The sequence below is a fragment of the Protopterus annectens genome, chromosome 11.part0 (genome assembly GCF_019279795.1).
Source record: "Protopterus annectens isolate FY-2018-M chromosome 11.part0, PAN1.0, whole genome shotgun sequence".
NCBI lineage: Eukaryota > Metazoa > Chordata > Ceratodontiformes > Protopteridae > Protopterus > Protopterus annectens.
Window position 1 is genome coordinate 1,171,165,839 of NC_056745.1, and position 20,871 is coordinate 1,171,186,709.

A 20,871-nucleotide genomic window follows, 5' to 3' on the forward strand; every position below is an offset into this window, starting at 1 on the left:
GCCCACAAAAACATTTAATCATCCTGTAAATAATTTTATTGAAAATGAAAACTCCTAAGAAGCTGGACAGGACAAATTTTCCTTAGAGTTGGAGTTCTGGGATTGGGAATTTCCAGGAGGGGAAGCTCCGTCTCTGTCCATGTCACAATCCTCTGACAAACTTTCAAGAATTTCTTTACCAAGACTGCACACACTGGTAAGGATTTCTGAGCTCCAGGATTAGCAGCCTGTAATAACTTCCTAGATAAGGTAAGGAAATCATCTTTAGGAACTGAAAAAATGTCTTCTTCAGATGAGCAATGTCTACCTTTCATAGCTTTTTTTTTTCCTTTCAGGGACCTCCCTGGAAGAAAAACTGATTAGGAGATAGCATTTCACCCATACCAAAATGTCTTTCTCTGGCCACCCCAAGAACAACCTCCTGGCCACCCCAAGAACAACCTCCTAGAGTATCTCCCAGACCCAAAGAATATTGTTTCCCCATGCTCAGACTGGACACTGCAACAGTTGCAAAAGCCTTAGCTGATCCCCTGGGTCCATGATGGATGAAGAGGCTACACCACAGGAACCCAGAGTTATAAGCAAGTACTCAGAGGAACAAAGGTCTACTACACAGTTCCCTACTAACAGATAAGGCACTGCCTGAGCCCAAAGTGGCAGCAAGAGCTTCTTAATGTGCTTGTTTTTTTTTCATTTTAGGTAGAGCAGGAGATAAGCCAGCAGGACCGGAATAAGTATCAGTTCTGTGGCCAAGAAAGGTGGCAAACTGCTGGTAAGCACTGCTAGAATGAATCAGCTGGAAGGTAAGCTGTCAGACAAGTGCTGACAAGCAGTCAACAAACAGTGTTGACAGACAGTCCCTTTCAAAAATAAATAAGGATTTGTACATAAAAAACCCTGACTGAACTCAAACCCACTTTTTTTAGTGTCCTGACAGAAAGAACTAAAGGTAAGTTGTTACACATTCTAAATAAGCATTCAAGTTAAACTACTTTTCCTGCCCTGAAAAACACTCAACTGTTAAAACTTTCACACAAAAAAGTTCTCAAAAGCCACACAATTTTACCACAAAATCAGCCTCCAACACTTAAAAACAAGCCCTTGTCAAAAAATAGTGGCCCTTCAAGAAAAGGTTTTATATTGTAAAAGTACAGTTTTTCTTAAAGGGTGGATACTGTTTTTAGTCAGTAAATACAGTAAATAAATATTTTTGAAAATCTGACTGCTGAGTTCCTTCCAAAGGGTTAGCCAATCAGCAATCACAAAGTAGGTGAGAGGAATGAACCAGAGCTTTGTGAAGCTAACATGTTGAATCCTAGGTAGTCAAAGGCTACTGCAGCAGTGAGAATGAAGAACATCTGCTTATCTTCAAGTTTAACTTTTTCCTAACACCAATATCCCACAAAGTGCATATATACATGATCTTGTTTTCCTGGAAAGCTATTTCTTGCCCATAATGCACTGTAAGGATGTACCTGATGAGATGAGATTAAGTTGGGCTTGTCTGCTTGTGGTAAAGAAACATTTTCCCCCAAGTTCTTCTGTATGGTACTCTTCTTCAGGCATGGAATGGAAGTAGTGAGAAATATTGTCAAATTTTAGAGGATCTCAGTAAAAGTATCAGCGACCTTTTTAGTGACTCTTATACATGTGTTTCCTACATATGTTACACCATTTACGAAAAGTTCTTGAGAAAGAATATAAAAGGTTACTTTGCTTTTAGAAAGTGATAACTTTATGAGTTTCAGATTTCCTCCCATGAGTCAGCTAGTGTGTTACTTCTTGGCTTGCAAAGCTCAGCTAATTAGTGAAGCTGCTGTCAGTAATTAGTTAACAGGGTTTTTGAGATGCAGAAAAGGGAGACTGCAGCTTTTTATGACAGTGCAGAATCAAAAAAGTGTGAATTTTGAACCAGAATTGATTTATGACATTAGCAGGCGTAAAATAATGAGACAGCTGCAGGTTACTTTGCTGTATTTGCTTTTTAACAAAATACTTTCAGATGTGATAAGCACTGCTATGTCATAGCAAGTGAGACAAATTCCTAATGACAGCATCGTAAGATTTCATTTATCCTCAGTATGGTATACATGTGCTGACAAAATAGACTAGGATAGAAATGCCACAGAATGGGAGAAACTGTTAAGTCATGCTTTTTGATGTGTGAAAGTACGTAAAAAAACAGTCTGGAGACTGAAATACATTTTCAGGAAAACAAATGTTGCATTTAGAGTACAGCTGACTTTTAAGTGCATCATTCCTTGGTATTGAAGGGAATGAGGTGAATGGAGACAGGACTACTGATCCATGCTCCCCTCTGGGAAGGTACAGAGCTGCACGACAGACACTATGATGATAAAGTCCTAAAAATATTTACTGTTTATAACAAATGGTTTTGAAGAAGCAGTAATTAAGGTGTGCTTGAGGATATACCTAGGGTTACCATATTTTGTTGTATGTAAAAGAGGATGAACATGTGTTATTTCGTCCTCTTAGGGCTGAAGAGCAAAAAATAAAAATAAAATAAAAAAAAAAAAGGAAGGTCTTTATTCTTGTAAGATTAAAACTAAAGATCTTTTTTTTTTTTTTTGCTCCCCTCTTACGTCTTGTCTTTAATGCTCCATGTTTGGGGATTTTTATTGGCCCATATGCCGGTATACGAGCCAATCAAAACCTCTACTGTTCAATGCGGAACATCAAGCAGTTCCGCACTGAACAGAGCTCCACTTTTTGATTGGCCTGTATGGCAGTATACGAGCCAATCAAAACCTCGCAAAGCGGACCCTCTTCTGTTCAATGTGGAACATCAAGCAGTTCCGCACTGAACAGAGCTCCGCTTTTTGACTGGCTCGTATACCGGTATACGAGCCAATCAAAAAAGTGCACAGCGGACCCTCTTCTGTTCAATGCGGAACATCAAGCAGTTCCGCATTGAACAGAGGTCTGTTTTTTGATTGGCTCGTATATGAGCCAATCAAAAAAAAAAAAAAAAAAAAAAAAAGAAACGGTGGAAAGACTCTGAAATAGGGATGTCTGGTTTTTGAAAATTCTGCGATTTGTCCGGGTTTTAAAACCCGGACAAATTGCAGAATTTTCAAAAACCGCCTGGACAGGAGCCCAAAAAAGAGGATGTGTCCGGGGAAACCCGGACGTATGGTAACCTTAGATATACCTATACTTAAAACCAACTACATGCATGAGGATTAAATGTCTGAGTTAACAATCAGCTCCCTCCAGTCAAAGATACAAGCTTTGATTCCCCTCTACCTCAATGTGCCTACTGTGTGACTCTGAGCAAGTTACTTGGCCAGACAATACTCCCAGACCACTCCTGAAAAGGGACACTTCTGTCCAGTGGACTTTCCCAGTTAACAAATGTATTAAACCAAAATAATGATGTTAAAAGCTGATTGCGCATACTGTGAGGGGATTAATGCCTATAATTTAGACTGATAAAAACATAAGTAAGAAAATGTAAAAGTGTTAGTTACTGTAACAGTCCTCATCAAAATAAAATCTACTGACTGCAGTCCTAGAAACTTTGCTTGGCTTCTTAAAAAAAATGTATAAACAATCTCATTCAGTTTCTGAGTCAATAACATTTTCTTCGTCACTCACTATTGTCTGGTAATTTACACTGATTCACTACAAGGTTAGGTGCCAATCACTTAGCATGGGTGGAGCAATAACTTCAACTACTCCCAAGTTCCAGGTTTGAAGCATTCAAAATCCTGACTTGGGCATGTTTCATTCACTGGTCAGATATCAACGGTGTTATTTGTACCAGTAATCACTGTTCCCCAACCACTGCAAAAGTAGCAAAATACTCTACTCGTAAGAAACTTGCCGAAACAGATGCCTGCAAAAAAGAACAAAATCTAAAACTCCATAAAATAGATTATGACCCCACAGCCATATACACATTACATTTGGTTACTTTAGAAAACAGTAAAGTGCTCTAAAGCAGACAGGGAAAAATACACAAGTATTACTCAAGACTTCTTTATTATACTGGTTTGCCAAAACTAAAGAGCATACAAAGAATGCAGCTGGGTGATTCCTGTTTACATGCTGCTATGAAAATGGCATATCTAATAGCGTGGTTAAGATCTAAAACACAAATGTTCAAAACTTGTTAGTTTTCACTGTTGACATTTCCAAGTATCTAAGTATGTGCGTGTGTATGGGGGGGTGGGGGGTGGGGGGCAGACGTTAAGACCACTCATCCTATAAAATCCACTTCACAGCTGTTGCATACTGGAATATGCAGTAAGAGAAGCTCTCTAGCTACATGCAAGCATATCCACATCTAACTTTATCCAGAAGTCCTCTTCTATGAATAATAATGCACAAGGACAGCCAGCATTCCATGAAGAATTAACTCTGCAAACAGTTAAAGCAATGAATATAGACTAAAACATGTACACTACATTTCCAAATGTTTGGTATGGCACTTGGCAACTAGACAAGAAGAAATTTATTACACTTCCTATTTTATATTATCATGTCTAGAACAGAGACACTGCCTCATTACTCGCTCCTACTAGAAAAAATAGACCGTGATTAATCCCTCCTAGAAGCTAAGCCTAAAACCCTATGGCAGAGACCAATGGACTATGCCTCTTACTTCCTGAAGGACTAGAAATAAAAATCACTACTATCACTGTATACTAAAATGAAAAAAGATCGCTTATGCGCGTACACACACACAAATCCAATATAAAACTGTCATCCTTGCCGAAACAGCTAACAGAAGACTTTAGAACTTCCAGTATATCAATACTGACGATTACTACTGGAAAAAGCACCAAAGCAAACTAAATGTATGGAACAGTTTTAACTTGATTCTGTTTTGCCGAAGACAAACTAAGCCAAAAACACATTATAAAACTATCAAGCTCTGAATCAGAAGCTTCCCCACACCAAAAAAGATGCTGCCTATATGAAGACATGCCTAGTCACTATGAAATAGCAACAAATAAGCATGTGAAGTTCTATCAATTAAATCCTACAGATAAGGTTTAAGCAACTATTTGCCTGACTTACCATCTTTTTTTTTCTTTCTGCAATTTGTTCCTCTGATTCCATTTCTACTTCATTGCTAATGGGAGTTTTTTCTTCTATATCATCAATTAAATCTGGCTCCTGAAAGATGGAAATGACTGCTTTACACAACCAAAACTACACTTACTATAAACAACGAAACTATACAAAACCTCTATTACAGCTGTTTAAAAAGGAATCTGTGTTAGCTGTCAGAAACTTACCACAATTGTTGATGTTCAAATTTATTCATTTTTACAGACATGACTTCTGCCTGCAGCAGTCCAATGGCCAGCCCAACTGTCAGAGGCCATTTCTCCTACATAGCTCTGTCTGACTTCCCCTATTTAAATGTCAGGACATCAGTGGTATAAAATGGGCCTCAATCAACACCATTTTTTAGTTATTTCTGCTTTCTTGCCCTTGCTAAACAAAGAAGGCAAAGGGGGCCAGAGAACAATGTGACCTGGGGGGGGGGGGGTGTCATCTCTAGAGAAAAGGAGATCCCAAACCACAAGACACCAGGTTGCCTCTCCAGGTGCTAAATGAGATGTACTGCAAGGAGGGTGCATGGTTGGAGAGAGAGAGAGAGAGGAAAGTTGGGGTGGGAGCTGAATACAGTACACTAACTACAAGATGCTCAATCAAAGGAAAACAGAGGTGATTGTGGGAGGGAATTAGGACTGCAACAATGAATACAGCTGAACATCTAGAATCTCCCAACACATTTGTACAATGTTCATCTTACTATTCACTGCTGCAGTAAAGACTTCTGGGAGAACTCCCAGAACTCAGGGTGGCTGGTTTACAGAGGGAGAAGATCCTGTAAGATGTCTGTGACAAAAACATGCCCTGGCCCTGGATAAAAGCCCTATTACAGAAAGTGTAGATTGAAAACTAGGTAGCTTTATTTATCTCCCTCAAGAAAGCTATCAGTGGCTGCACTGGCTCTAGTGGAGTGGTACTTAATGTACCCTGGTAATGTGTTTTTTCCATAAAAGACTAACAAAATCAATGTGATCACTATTTAGATGCAGCCCGCTTGTTTACATGCCTCTTCTCCAAGCTTTGGAAAAGATAAATGAACAGCTGGCCTGACATTCTTATAAAGTTTCGCTTTGTCGAAACAAAATCTCAACTGTCTATTCATCTCCAAATAATGCAATTTCTTTTATCCCTTTCTGGGGAGTTGAAAAGAGAAGGAGGTGAATGCCCTGACTTTGAGAATGCTCTCTCAGCACTTTAGGAATGAGTAGCAACACTAGGAATGAGTAGCTTCACTGTTGCAGAAGTAACTCCTGGGATTCAGCAAGTAGAAGCCTGAGGATGGCCCGAACACCAAAGAATTTCTCCATCCCACATGGCCTGGCATACATCCTCTCATGTGACGTCAAGATGTCAGAGTTAGAGATGGGGTGTCAGCCTGCACCATCTTTAGGTCTTTTTTGCCAAGAGAAAACCTAAGGTTGCCAGGAGGACAAACTGCTCAGTCATGTCCCTAAACCACATAAGGGTGGTACTACAGGGGGACCTACCTGGAAGGTGGGGGGGAGGACAAAGTGGAAGGGTACTCACCCCAACCTTAGGGAGAGAAAGAAGGGTGGGAAGTGGTACTGCACAAGTGAAGCTACTGAAGCATCTACATTTATGGTAAGTACCTAACACATCTGTACTATGTTCTTAGTAGTTTTCTGTTGAACTAACTATTCTCCCTTCAGGATGGTTGAGGCAAACCCTGACCTAGCCCTGGATGCAAAACACAGATCATGATGCATGCAGAAGGTGTGGACAGACATCCAGGTGGCTACCTTCAAGATGCTGGGAGTGGGAACTCCTCTAAGAAAGGTAGTGGTAGCAGCTGTGGCCCTTTTGGACATAGATCTGATCTTACTGGGTGCTGGCTTTCCTCAATGGGAATAACAGAACTGCAATCCATTTGGATACAGTCTGCTTATTTACAGCTCTTCCTTACATTCTCTTTCCAAATGCTACAGTTGGTCAGATATTGTGTAAGATTTAGTTTTGTCCAGATAGACTCTGATCTGCCTAGGAACATCCAAAGAAAGTAGGATCCTTTTGCCATAGTTTTGTGAACGCAAAAAAAATGGGGAGGTTGATGGTTTGATTAAAGGAAAGCTCAGACACCACTTAGGGCATAAAGGAGGGGATGGAACAGACAATTACATTACCTTTATCAAAGATCAAGAAAGGTTCCCTTCACATGGTGTTCAGGAAAACACCTAGACAGGTTAAAGGAACTAGAAATGCTGTTTTCCAAGTAAGTACTTTGATATCATCTGAAGCAGCAGACTCAAGAGGGTAGGGTTAGTTTTTTCCAGCATGAAGTTCAAACCCTGGAGGAGTTACTGTTCTTACCCAGGTGGTGAGGTCCAGAACCTCTAAGAAACTGTTTTACTGACTGATGAAAAAAAGAGAAGGGCATCTTGAGTTAAGAATGTGGAGAAGCCATAGTATTGTCTCATCTTACTCTCAGTCACCGTCTTTCTTCATAGAGTAGAGTCTGTGGTGACTACATCTAACCCCATTATTGCAGGAGCTCTGCCACAAGGCCCTACACCTACAAGTTTAGAGAATGTTGTCATTGCTTAAAGTAAGCATACTTATCATGAAGAACCTTGATGCACATTAACTTTAATCAGTTAAATACTTGCCTGCTCTGTGACTGAGAATCCCTGTGCAATAGTCCATGCACTCTAAGGACCTCTTACTAAGATGGCCACCGTGTCCTTTTGCTTGATCAGTAGACTATATTGCATATGCTAGTTATTTTGTCTCAGGAAATGACAATCTGTTTTACTCGCATCTCTTTGTTAATTACTTTGTTCTGGTTATAAACAGACTGCTCTCACTTATAAATTTACCTGAGGACATCCATTACAGAAAATCTGCTCGGATTTGCTTCACTTCCCTATCACCAATTCCTACCCTTAATCTATCATACTTCCAACATATTCATTTCACTTGTGACTCTTACTCCAAAATCCTCCCCAACTAACCTTACTACTTCTACACATACATTTCTGTTTCCTGTTTTGCCCTTCCCTATCTCTAATTTTTGCTGCAATAAATGCCAGAAGTATAAGAAATAAAATTGTTGAACCACATGCCTGGATTTCCCAACATAAGCCTTATGTTTTCACTGAAACTGGCTTAAACCAAGCATAAAAAGACTATGAAGTTATACCTCCTGGCTACACTATCATCCACAATGACTACATAAAGAAGAAAGGTGGTGGTATTGCTTTAATATTTCCCATCACCTACCCCATTTCCCCTTGCAGCAAACCAGCACCAAAATTCTGCTCAGCAGAGCTTCTTACTGCTTTCCTCAAAATAAAAGTTTATAAAGAAATATATATAACTGTCCTTTATATCCCTCCTTGTGACATTACAGCTATACTGGAAGATATCTACATTAGATTGTTATAACATTTCCAGAAGAAATACTACTACTAGGTGATGTGAATGTCAATTGGTTGGACAAAACTACCTCCCCCTGCATTTAGCATGAACTTAAATGGTTTCACACAATTAATAGTCCCCACACATTAAAACAAGACATCAAATTCTCTATTCCACTGGATCCTAGTATCACACCCAGGCAAATACTCCACCACAGGTACACTCTCCCAATCTATATATGACTAGACATCTCTCACAACCAATTAAACAGCATATTTATAAAAACACAACCTTTCCAAATTTAACCCAGAAATATTCAGTACTGCATTATCATGTATTAACTGGAGCTTCCTAAAAATCCTCCCCTTAGACGATGCTGTAATTGAATTCAATACAACTTTTCTAAATAACCTTGCACCTCTTAGAAGGAAGAAACTGAAAACAGACAATGCAATCTGTCTGTCCGAAAAGAATGGAATGCTAATGCAGGATAGAGAAAATGCATGGAAAGAATGGCAAAAACATAAAACACCTCCATATCTTGAAAACTTCAGAATGGTTCGCAATCGGACTGAAAAGCAAATAAATTAAAACAAAAAACTCAGCATTAATGACTTTCAGAATAATACTAAACAACCCTAAAACAGTTTGGACATCCATTACAGAAATCTTACATCTCAGCCAAAAATCCAAGCCAACCCCCTCTCTACATAACTCACCTCTCAAAAATGCAATACAGTTCAATCCTAAATTTATGGTAGTACAGCATCGCCATCTACAGATTCCTCAACATCTAATCTCTTCCCTGCCCAACAGCCACATATCACCACATCCAATTTCACCTTCAAACCTACGCCCACATCCTACATAAAACTACTCAAACCTATACCGTGCTCTGCTTCAGCTGATGACCTTCTAAGTGAATACCTAAAAACAGCAGCTGACAGCACTGCTGATCTTGTCTCAATCCTTATAAATAGGTTTATCCACGAATCTACATTCCCTCTCTCTAGAAAAAGTCACACAATCCCTCTGCACAAAGGAGGAAACTCTAAATTTAGACCTACAGCAATCTTATCCTCCATTTGTCAAAGCACTTGAAAAAAAATGCATTCAAAAACAATTGCTAGACTATCTCTTGAAGGAATAACTCCTACCCCCTATACAACATGGCTTATGTCCTTCCCATAGTACTCACATTGCCCTTCTAATCTATACAGATAATGTCAATAAAGCTAGAGATAATGGAAAACTAGTTTCATCCTTATTTCTAGACTTGTCTAAGGCTTTTGACACAGTTTGTCACAGCAAACTCCTACCGTCTGTACTCATACAAGGCTGCTATGGCCTGGAACTCCTTATTTGTATCCATTTGGTCTATACCCTCCCCTCTCATCTTTCAAAACCACTTTGAAAGTCTTCCTAGCTAAAATCTGGCTCTGTTCTTGCTCAAAACCATGTAAACTATAGGGAGAGGGAGTGTCCATATTCATCAAGGACACCCACACCTCCAGGTTAGTAGCAACACATGAAGCATCAGAGACCATACAGGTGCAACTAACCATAGGCAAAACTGCTATACAACTGGTAGCATGTTACAGACCACCCTCCCAATCTCAGGAACCCCACTCAGCCTTCCTGAAGACATTGGAGGATATGAATGTATCACAAAATACCACCATACTGGGAGACTTCAACTACCCAAACATAGATTGGGTACATTATTCTAGCCCTAACACCCTAGCCCAAAGGTTCCTGGAATTCATAAATTCAAATGCACTAGAACAACTAGTCACCTCTCCCACTAGGGGAGATAATATACTAGACCTGATCATCACAAACATGGGGAAAGCAGACTTCACTCTTAAGACTGAGATGGTATCCTTTAAGCCCACTGGGCCAGTGGATACCACATCCCACAATGCTGAATCCTTCACAAATGCTTTCTATGGACATCTCCAAGAATGCATGGATCATGCAATCCCAAATAAATCGAAGTCCCTCTCCACCAAAGGCAAGCGTCCTGTCTGGTGGACCTCAGCCATTAACAAATTGTATAACAAAAGAAGGAAGCTACTGCACGACAGAGCAAAATCCCATAAAGGGAAGACATCTCTGATCAACATTAGCAGAAAACTACGTTCTCTCATAAAAACATCCAAGGCCAACTTTGAGAGAAAAATCGCTAAGGACACTAAAGATAACCACAAAGCCTTCTTCAGCTATGTTAGAAACCTCATGAAACCCTCAGATATGCTGAGAGTTAGTTCACAACAACAAAAAATACACTGAACCCACAGATATTGCCAACATTCTGGCTGACAGGTTCAGTGCAAATTTCTCCCCTCCCTCACCCCCAAAAGAAGAAATACTTATCCCAGCTGAATGTAATCTCCCTGTCATCTCAGATGTCCAAGTGAGAACCACCCAGAACAAAGCTAAAAACACAGCATCAATGGGACCTGAAGGTATCCCAGGTTGCGTGCTACGTGAACTCCAAGAGGAGCTAAACCTGCACATAAAAATGCTACTTAACCTTAGCCTTACTACAGGATATGTACCTGAACACTGGCGTACAGCAACAGTGGTCCCACTCCACAAAGGGGGTACCTCTACAGACCCTGGGAACTACCGCCCCATAAGCTTAACCAGCCTGGTCTGCAAAGCTATGGAAAGAATCATTATGGAACTCATAAACAGAGACATAGGGGACGTACAGACACTTGACCCCACCCAGTTCGGCTTTGTAAAGGGCAGATCCTGCCTTTTGAACCTGGTTGACTTTTCTGAAACAGTCACTAGAGCCATTGATGAGGGCAAAGCAGTCCATACAGCCTACCTGGACTTGGTTAAGGCCTTCGACACAATACCCTACTCAGGCATCATAGATAAGCTAAACAGCTTAAACGCAAACCCTTATGTCACTAGATGGGTTGCAAACTGGCTAAAGGACAGAACCCATAAAGTTAAAATTGCTGGAGCAATGTCAGACTCAAAGCCGGTCACAAGTGGTGTCCCACAGGGATCTGTCCTGGGACCCCTCTTGTTCGGCATGTATTTCTCAGATGTTAAAGCAAACATGGGAGGGTTGTGGCTGACAAAGTTCGCAGATGACTGCAAACTAGGCGCCATAGTCGATACACCAGCGGACACATACATCCTACAAAAAGGCCTCTCAGAAATGGACAACTGGTGCCGGAGTCACGGCCTTAAACTAAACACCAAAAAATGCATAGTCATCCCCTTTGGGAAAAACAAAGTACCCACAAATTATCACATAGACAGCAACCCACTGAGTACGGAAAAAGTAATCAGAGACCTAGGGACCCAAGTCGATAGCGACCTCTCATTTGACACCCACGTTGCCAAAGTGGTTAGAAAAACATTCTACCTTGCACACCTCATCATGAAGGGATTCACATCCAGATCCAAGGATGTCATTGTACTCCTATACTCCTCCCTCATCAGACCCACGATTGAGTACAATGCCCCATTTGGTATGTACCTCACCCAGCATTTGCAACAGCTTGAGAGACCACAAAAGTACCTCACCAAGAGGATCAAGGGTCTCCAACATATGTCTTATTCTGCCAGACTAAAGAAACTCCAGATCTATTCAGTAGCATACCGCCTGCTCAGAGGTGATCTCTGCCTGACGTACAAGGCCATGTCCAATCAGGATCTGATGGACATGCTCCACCTCAAAAAATCCAAATCCATCAGGACCACGAGAGCTAAAGACTTAAACCACGGCACAAGTATGAATAGGACATGCTGGAGGGATAGATTCATAACCCAGAGGCTTCCCATGCTTTGGAACAAGATCCCAGTTCATGTTAGGCAGAGCCCCTCTCACTGACTCTCTTCAAGAGAAATCTTGATGAGTGGATGGGAAATCGTAAGTTTACCCCAGGGGTGACATCTGTGTCACTGCTAGACAGGGGCACAGTAAACTAATTCTATTATATAAGGGGGCCTTGACTGTGTCACTACTAGACAGAGGCACAGTATTCTAAATCTATTCTGTGCATTTTTGTACCATTTCATGGGGTAGTGAAAGCCACATCACTATGGCTAGGCTTACAAATGCCCCAGGGCAGATAGCCTAGTACTAAACTATGAAACTATAAATGTGAACAAGTACCTTCTCTTTCCTCATACCTCCATACTCTCCCATTTTCACTTACTTTCCTGCTACTAATTCTCTTTGACATTTTCTCTAAATATACCATAAGCCTGTTTTTCTCTCACTTTATATTGCAATTCCTGTTTCTATTACAATAACTTACCATTAATTTTTCTACAAACTGTGTAAATTTATCTAAATATTAAATATTTATCATATACCTTGTTATCGATTCTTAATCACTGTTTTTATATTGTCTAATTTGTTCCAATTATTTAAACTGTAGATGTTTTTATTTTTGACGACTGTATAATTATTAAAATATTTTATATTAAATTTGGAGCTTTTCTCCAAGGGCCACTGCTGAAAATGGGCTTCTACCCAGTCAGACGTTTCCAGTAATCAAATATCAACAAACAAATAATGAGTGCCATACAAAAGACAGTAGTTGAATAAAGCCCATTTTGAAATGCAAGACGACCTGATGCTGGGTCTACTAATTTTTCTTGGGATGAGTAAGATGCCCTAAGAAAACCTGCCTGATGGGATAAGTCCTAAATCATCCAATCTGCCAGTTTCAGTGTACTCAAGTGAAGGTGTACAGTGGACATTCCCTTGCACTGGGTAAGGCGATCCACTTACCGGTACTATAGCCATGGTTGCTTCCTTGGTCATGCTCAACGGGTCTATATTAGATAATTGAACTTTCAAAAGTTCGACTGTCATATGGTCGACACTATATGATCAAACTTTTAAAAGTTTGAACATCTAATAAAAAAAAAAAACTACACAAATAACCTACCTGAACATTTTAAGCAGGGGGGCAAGCGCCCCCTAATCTTTAAATACACCAACTTCAAAGATTGCACTACAGTGCATAAAAGAAAAACCTTCCCATTCCGCGCTGTACAGAGATCTCCGTTAACACATTCGAACTTTCAAAAATTCGATCATATGGTGTCGACCATATGACAGTCGAACTTTTGTTTGGGGAGCTAGTAGAATCACCTCTGGCCTGTTCTCCCAGACATTTTGAAGTACCCCGAGGACAAGTACAGTTGTGCAAGTAAACTTACCATATTAGGAGATGTTCACCATTACAGTATCTTAAACTATCTGGGTCTCATCTCCACTGACCAGCCAGGTTTTCAAATCTAAAGGGCATCTTCCACCCACTAACTGTATGGAGCTCGAGGGGGAACGCCATAAAAAAGGACAGGGAGAGCACCAAAAACTCCAGAGTTTTACTGCCCCAGAAGGGAACAATACTAGGAAACATACTCGAAGGTAACCTAAATACACATGGGTATAATACATCCACACACTGACACCACCAAAAATGACACCAAAAGAAGGGGTCTGGAAAGAGGTGTGGCTACTGCAGCAGTGCTCTATCAGAGCATCTACTGTCATGGTACATGCAATAGTTATGTTATTTCAGTAGATCACCACAGCTTACACAGTAAGCATGGAGGAAGACACCTTGAAGAACTGTTCTAGCAAACCCTGTTCTGGACCAGGAAAAGGAATCCAATTTGTAGTACTTTGTAAAGGCCTGCAGAGATGACCAAGTTGCTGCCTCTATAATACATTGAGTCTACCTATTTCGAGAAAGCTGCCAAAACCCTAGTGGAATGGGCCTTAACACTGCCTAGAAGTGGCTTATTATAGTGAGTACAACAGAAAACAATACCATGAGACAACCACCTGGAAAGTGTGTGCTTTGATACTAGTCCTTTACATTTACCTTCGTTGGAGACAAACAGCTGGTCATCTTTTCCATATGGCTAGAGTTTTCTTCTATGGAGGATCTAAGCTCCTTGTGAAAATCCAGACTATGAAGAATCCTATATCCCCTGTTCTTGGGTTCAGGAAAGAACAGGGAGATTTAGAAGTCCATAGGTAGATAGATACTAGGCTATCTGCCCTAGGGCATTTATAAGCCTAGCCAGAGTGTATTTGGCTTCCGCCTCCCTATTAGATTAGCCTACTGTGCCTCTGCAAAGTAGGCCACAGAAGGTACCCTTTAAGATTAGTTTACTGTGCCTCTGTCTAGCAGGGACACAGAAGAGATCCCAGGGGTGAATTTGCGATTTCCCATCCATGCGCCCAGATTTCATTTGAAGAAGGTCAGCGAGGGGCTATGTCTAACATGAATTGGGATTCTATTCCAGAGTGAGGGAAGCCTCTGGGAAATGAATCTGTCCCTCCAGCATATCCTATTTATTTTTGTGCTGAGGTTTAGGTCCCTAGAGCGTGTAGCTCTAAGGGACTTGGATTTTTTGAGGTGGAGCATGTCCATTAATTCTGGGTTTGACATGGCTTTGTACGTCAGGCATAGATCGCCTCTGAGTAGGCGGTAAGCAACTGAGTAGAGCTGGAGTTTCTTTAGTCAAGCTGCATAGGACATCTGTTTGTAGCCCATGATCCTCTTGGTGAGGTACTTTTGGGGTCTCTCCAGTTGCTGCAGGTGTCGGGTAAGGTACATCCCAAAAGGGGCACTGTATTCAATTATGGGCCTGATGAGTGACGAGTAGAGGGGCACAATGACCTCTCTTGATCTAGATGCAAACCCTTTCGTGATAAGGTGGGCTATATAGAAGGTCTTTCTAACCACTTTGGCAACGTGATTATCAAAGGAGAGATTACTATCTACGTTGGTCCCCAAATCTCTAATTACTTCTTCCGTACTTAATGGATTACCACCTATGTGGTAATTTGTGGGCATCTTGTTTTTCCCAAAGGGGATGACTATGCACTTTTTAGCATTTAGGTTGAGGCCGTGGCTCTGGCACCAAGCATCCGTCTCTGTGAGACCCTTTTGCAGGATGCTTGTGTCAGCTGGAGATTCGATTATGGCCCCCAGTTTGCAGTCATCTGTGAACTTTGTCAGTCATAATCCCCCCCGTGTTAGCCTGAACCTCAGAGAAGTATATACCGAACAAGAGAGGTCCCAGAACTGAGCCCTGCGGGATGCCACTTGTAACTGGTTTGGATTCGGACATGGCAACTGCGATTCTGACTATGTGGGTTCCATCTCTGAGCCAGTTTGCAACCCATCTTGTGATATAGGGGTTGATATTTAAGCTGGTAAGCTTATTTATGATGCCCGAGTGGGGTATTGTGTCGAAAGCTTTTGCGAGGTCCAGGTAGGCTGTGTGGACTACCTTGCCCTCATCTATGGCTTTGGTAATTGTTTCAAAGAAATCAACTAGGTTTAAGAGGCACGATCTGCCCTTAACAAAGCTGAATTGGGTAGGGTCCAGTGTCTGGAGGCTCCCAATGTCTTTGTTTATGAGTTCCATGATAATACGCTCCATAGCTTTACAGACCAGACTAGTCAGACTTATGGGGCGATAGTTTCCGGGGTCCATTGTGGCACCACCTTTGTGGAGTGGGACCACTGTAGCTGTACGCCATTCTTTGGGTACACATCCTGCAGTAAGGTTAAGTTTGAACAGTGACTTAATGTGAGGGTTCAGTTCTTCTTGGAGCTCGTGCAAGACACAGCCTGGGACACCGTCCGGTCCCATAGATGCTGTATTTTTTGCTTTGGAGAGGGCAGTTTTCACCTGTGCATTTGTGATGTCAGGGAGGTTACATTCAGTTGGGATAGGCATTTGCTCCTTTGGGGGGGAAGGGGGGAAGAAGTTTGTGCTGAATCTGTCTGCCAGGATGTTGGCTATGTCTATAGGTTCGGTATATTTTGTACCGTTATGCAACAATTCAGAGCATATCTGGGAGTTTCCGCCCATGTTCCTGACATAACTAAAGAAGGCCTTGTGATTATCTTTAGTGTCTAGGGAAATTTTTCTTTCGAAACCTGCCTTTGATGATTTTATGAGGGATCGAAGTTTCTTGCTAATACTGATCAGAGATGCCTTCCCTTTTTGGGATTTTGCTCTGTCATGTAGTAGCTTCCTCCTTCTGTTGTATAGCTTATTTATGGCCGGGGTCCACCAGACCGGTCTCCTGTTTCTGGAGGAGTGAGTCTTGGTTTTATTTGGGATAGCACGATCCATGCATTCCTGCAGGTGCTCATAGAATGCATTTGTAAAGGATTCTGCAGATTGGGCTGTATTATCCTCTGGCCCAGGGGCTTTGAAGGATTCCACCTCAGTCTTGAGAAGTGCAAAGTTGGCTTTTGAGAAATTCTTTACAGTGATTTCCTTGGCTGGGGTGGGGACGGATATGGATGTCCAGGGAAATTTGTTTATGGTCTGATCTTACCAATGAGGGGTTTACCTCTGGTGTGGAACACAGAGTCCCCATGTTGGTGATGACCAGGTCCAATATGTTGTTCACTCTTGTGGGAGTGGTGACCAGTTGTTCCATTGCGTTAGAGTTTATAAATTCAAGGAACCGTTGGGCGAGGGTGTTTGGGCTTGAGTAGTTTTCCCAGTCAATGTTTGGGTAGTTGAAGTCACCCAATAACATAGTGTTTGGAGAGACCTTCATATTCTCCAGTGTTCTCAGGAATGCCAAGTGGGGTTTCTGTAATAGGGAGGGTGTTCTGTAGCAGGCTACAAACTGACAGGCAGTTTTGCCTGCTGTTAGTTGCACATGGATGGTTTCCAATGCTTCGTGCAGTGCCACTAACCTAGAGGTGTAGGTATCTTTGATGAATATAGATACTCCCCCTCCTTTTGTGCTTCGGTACGAGTTTTGGGGCCAAAACGCATGGTATGAGTTATAACCTGGTAGTGCTGGGGTGCTCTCAGGAGCCTTGAACCAGGTTTCTGTTACTGCACAGACATCGATTTTCTCCATACTGAGGAGAGCCTCGAGTGCGTGCGTTTTGAGGTTTAGACTTCTGGCACGGAGTAGCATTACCTTTAGTTTTTTTATCCTTGGGTTGTCTATGGAGGTGGGTTTGTCCTTTGAGCCTTGCCTAAAAAAGGCACTATGGGGGTGGCAAGAGCCTTGGCCAGTATACGAAAGCCTAAGGGTGACAGGTGCAAGCCGTCCCTAGCGAAGCAATGTGGCTTGTCGAGCATGTCATCCCAGGCTGACAGACACTGGATCCCCTTTGAATGACACCAATACTTTAGCCAATTGTTGAAACTGATCATTTTGTCTTTATACTGTGGCATCACTCTTGGTGAGGGCAAGATGCTACTCAAGGTCAGGGTCATACCAGCCTGGGCTACATGATCAGAGAGCTCCTCTATGTCTCTTTTCATGTAGTCCAGGGAGGTACGTCTCAGGTCATTCACACCAGCATGGACAATGACAGAGTCATACTTGTACTTGCTTAGGAGTGACCTGAGTGCTTGCATTATGTGGCGGATCCTGGCACCCGACAGGCAGCTTACAGTGACCTTCTCCTTGTTCGATCTGGTGAGCGGGTCGTCAGTGTGCCAGACAATAGAGTCCCCTATAACAAGTGTATTTGGTGTGTTGTTTGGCCTTAAGGGCTGTGACTGTGAGGCACACTGATTTTGTGAGATATGTGATTCGTGGGTATTGTTGAGGGGTGGCTGTTGCTTGGATATCTGCTTAGGAGGTCTTTGCTGTTTAGGCAGATTTTTATTTAGAGCCTCCGAGTATGTTTTTGTGTGTTTATGTGTTGGGTATGCAGATGCAATAGGTCTGTGTGAGACTGGATTTGTGGTGTGGGTGGTTACCTTTTCCTCCTGACTGACTGTGCCAGTCTTGGGTTGAGAGAGCTCTGCCTCCAGTTTGGCAAACCTGAGACCACTTTAAGCATAAAAGAAGGCTTAGTTCTCAAACTTTGTTCTTGGGAAAAATGAGTAAGCGCAATGTGTAAACAGTCTTCCACAATAAGAACCACAAAATCACACTGATTAACTGGTTCAAATGGAAAAAAAAAATGTACTCACCATAACGTTCCATGTTTGTTGTCCATAATCTCGTCTTCATTCTTGACGGCTGGGTTCGGAACCAAGCATCGGTCTGACTTGGCCTATTACTAAAGCTCGAGAGCTTCCACTGGCTCGATGCTATACCCTATCCCATGATGCCTGGCGAGAGTTTCCCAGATTTTGTTTGCAAATACTAAAGACTAGTAATTACAAGGTAAGAATAACACTCCTTAGCCCATGTCTCATGAGGTGAGAAGGAAATCAGAGAACTCATGACCAATTCTAGAAAATTACCTCTCGATCCTCCATATAGGAGGAAGGAGATGGGATGCAAGAATGAAAGCGAGACTATGGACAACAAACATGGAACGTTATGGTGAGTACATAACTTCTTTATGTTATGTTGTCCCATCTCGCCTTCATTCTTGACGGTTGGGACAGAGTCACCAGCACCTTCTTTTTTGGGTGGCTCAAGGGAATAAACTCTTCAGAAATTACAGTCGTGTACGCTTACCATAAATGAAGATGTTAGAGTGTATTCACTGTTGCAGTCATCACATTTGGGTTATCCTTGCCAGGGTATCCCTCGGCCGGCCCGAATACCAGAGACTTAGTATTTCTGTGTCGGTTGCTGTTGCTTGAGGACTGACATCAGGTCGTCAGTAGTATAAAGTAAGGCAACCGATGCCATTACATCAGTTTTTCTTGCCCTAACCTGTCAAGGAGGCAACAAGGAGGAGGCCAGGGTCTAGTGGAAGAAACCCCACCAGTGGAAAATAAATACCAATATGTTCCTTGAAAGGAAAGAACAAGTTAGAATGGTAATAAAAGGAGAAAGAGAAGAAAGGGGGGATGGAGGGGGGAAAACCAGGACTACAACAGTGAATACACTCGAACATCTACATTTATGGTAAGTGTACACAACTGTACTATGTTTTCCGTGTTTCACTGTTGCAGTCATCACATTTGGGTTGATTCCCAAAGCTGTGGAAAAGGTAGAGGCAGTCAATGAAACTAGGGGCTGGCTAGGATGCCCTGCAAGACTGCAGAGGCAAACCCTATCCTGGATTTGGAGAAGAGAGGCAGGTGTTAATGCTTGGTAAAGTGTGAACAGATGCCCAGGTGGCAGCCTGCAGAATGTCCCTGGTGGGGACTCCTCTGAGGAAAGACACAGAGCTGGAGGCTGCTCTGGTGGAGTGTGTCCTGACCCCCTTGGGGGAAGGCTTTCCATGCTGTTTGTAGCAGAAATGGATGCAGTGTGCTATCCATTTAGAAATGGTTTGTTTTAGAGATGGCTTTGCCTTCTTGTCCCTGTAGCAAAGCTAACCAGCAAATGATCAGGCTTTCTGAAGGATTTAGTTCTGTCTAGATAGAATCTGAGCTGCCTGTGGACCTCTAGAGAGTGAAGAATCCTTTCCCCTTTGTTCTGGGGATTAGGAAAAAAGGTGGGCAAATGAATGGATTGGGTTAGAGCCACACTGGACACCACCTTGGGCATGAAGGACGGGTTAGTTCTGAGGGATACCCTGCCTGCATGAACGATCACGGGTTCCACAGCCATAAGTGCTTGGAACTCAGACACTCTCCTGGCTGAAGTGATGGCCAGACGTAAAGCTGTTTTCCAGGAGAGAAATTTTAACTCTGCTGAAGCAGCAGGTTCAAAGGGTGGAAGTGTGAGTTTTTCCAATACGAAGTTAAGGTCCCAGGCTGGAGTGGAAGCTCTCCTGGCGGGGGTCTTAAATTTCTGGCTCCTCTCAGGAACTGTTTGACCAGAGGATGAGAGAAGAGGGGTGCCTCAGTATTATAATGAGATGAGATGGCAGAGGCATGAATTTTAATTGAAGAGAAGGCTAATCCTTTGTGGAGCATTTGTGTCAAGTAATCTAGTATACGAGGTAAGCTGGGGCACAGTTGTGTCTACTCCTTGAGACTGGCTCCAAGAACAGTATCTTTTCCACTTTTCTGATTAGGATTTTCTAGTACTAGGCCTCCTTGCCTCAAGGATGACATCCAGCACCTGTTTGCTGAGGGTTGCTGGTGATGAGTTCAGGGGATGAGCCAGGCTGCTAGGTTTAGGGTTTGTAGCTGAGGATGCAAAATTTGGTTCTCCCTGCTGGGACAGCAGGGAGGGGGTCTAAGGCAGGTGCCATGCTGGCAGTACTGTCAGATTGCGCAAAAGTGGGTACCAGTGCTGGCGTGGCCAGTCTGGTGCAATCAGGATTGTCCTTGGCTTCTCCTGTTTGATCTTTAGTAGAATTTTCGAGAGGAGGGGCAGAGGAGGAAAGGCATAGATTGAGAGGTTTTACCATGTAAAGGACAGAGCATCCACTTTCCATGCTTGGCTGTGGGGAGTTCTGGTGCAATATTTGCTCAATTGATAGTTCTGAGGGGAAGCAAAGAGGTCCACCTCTGGTGCCCCCACCTGTGAATCAGAAGCTTGAATGACTTGGGGTC

The 20,871-nt window shown here is 42.4% G+C and overlaps 1 protein-coding gene across 1 annotated transcript in view; it reads right to left on the minus strand.

The window, feature by feature from the left end:
- KMT2E (lysine methyltransferase 2E (inactive)) overlaps positions 1–20,871 on the minus strand; it is a gene marked incomplete in the record, with an annotated part of 3,388,239 nt that overhangs the window by 1,372,957 nt on the left and 1,994,411 nt on the right. The window contains 1 exon segment of the mRNA XM_044088526.1: positions 5,047–5,145. Coding sequence (XP_043944461.1) covers positions 5,047–5,145 — 99 coding nt within the window.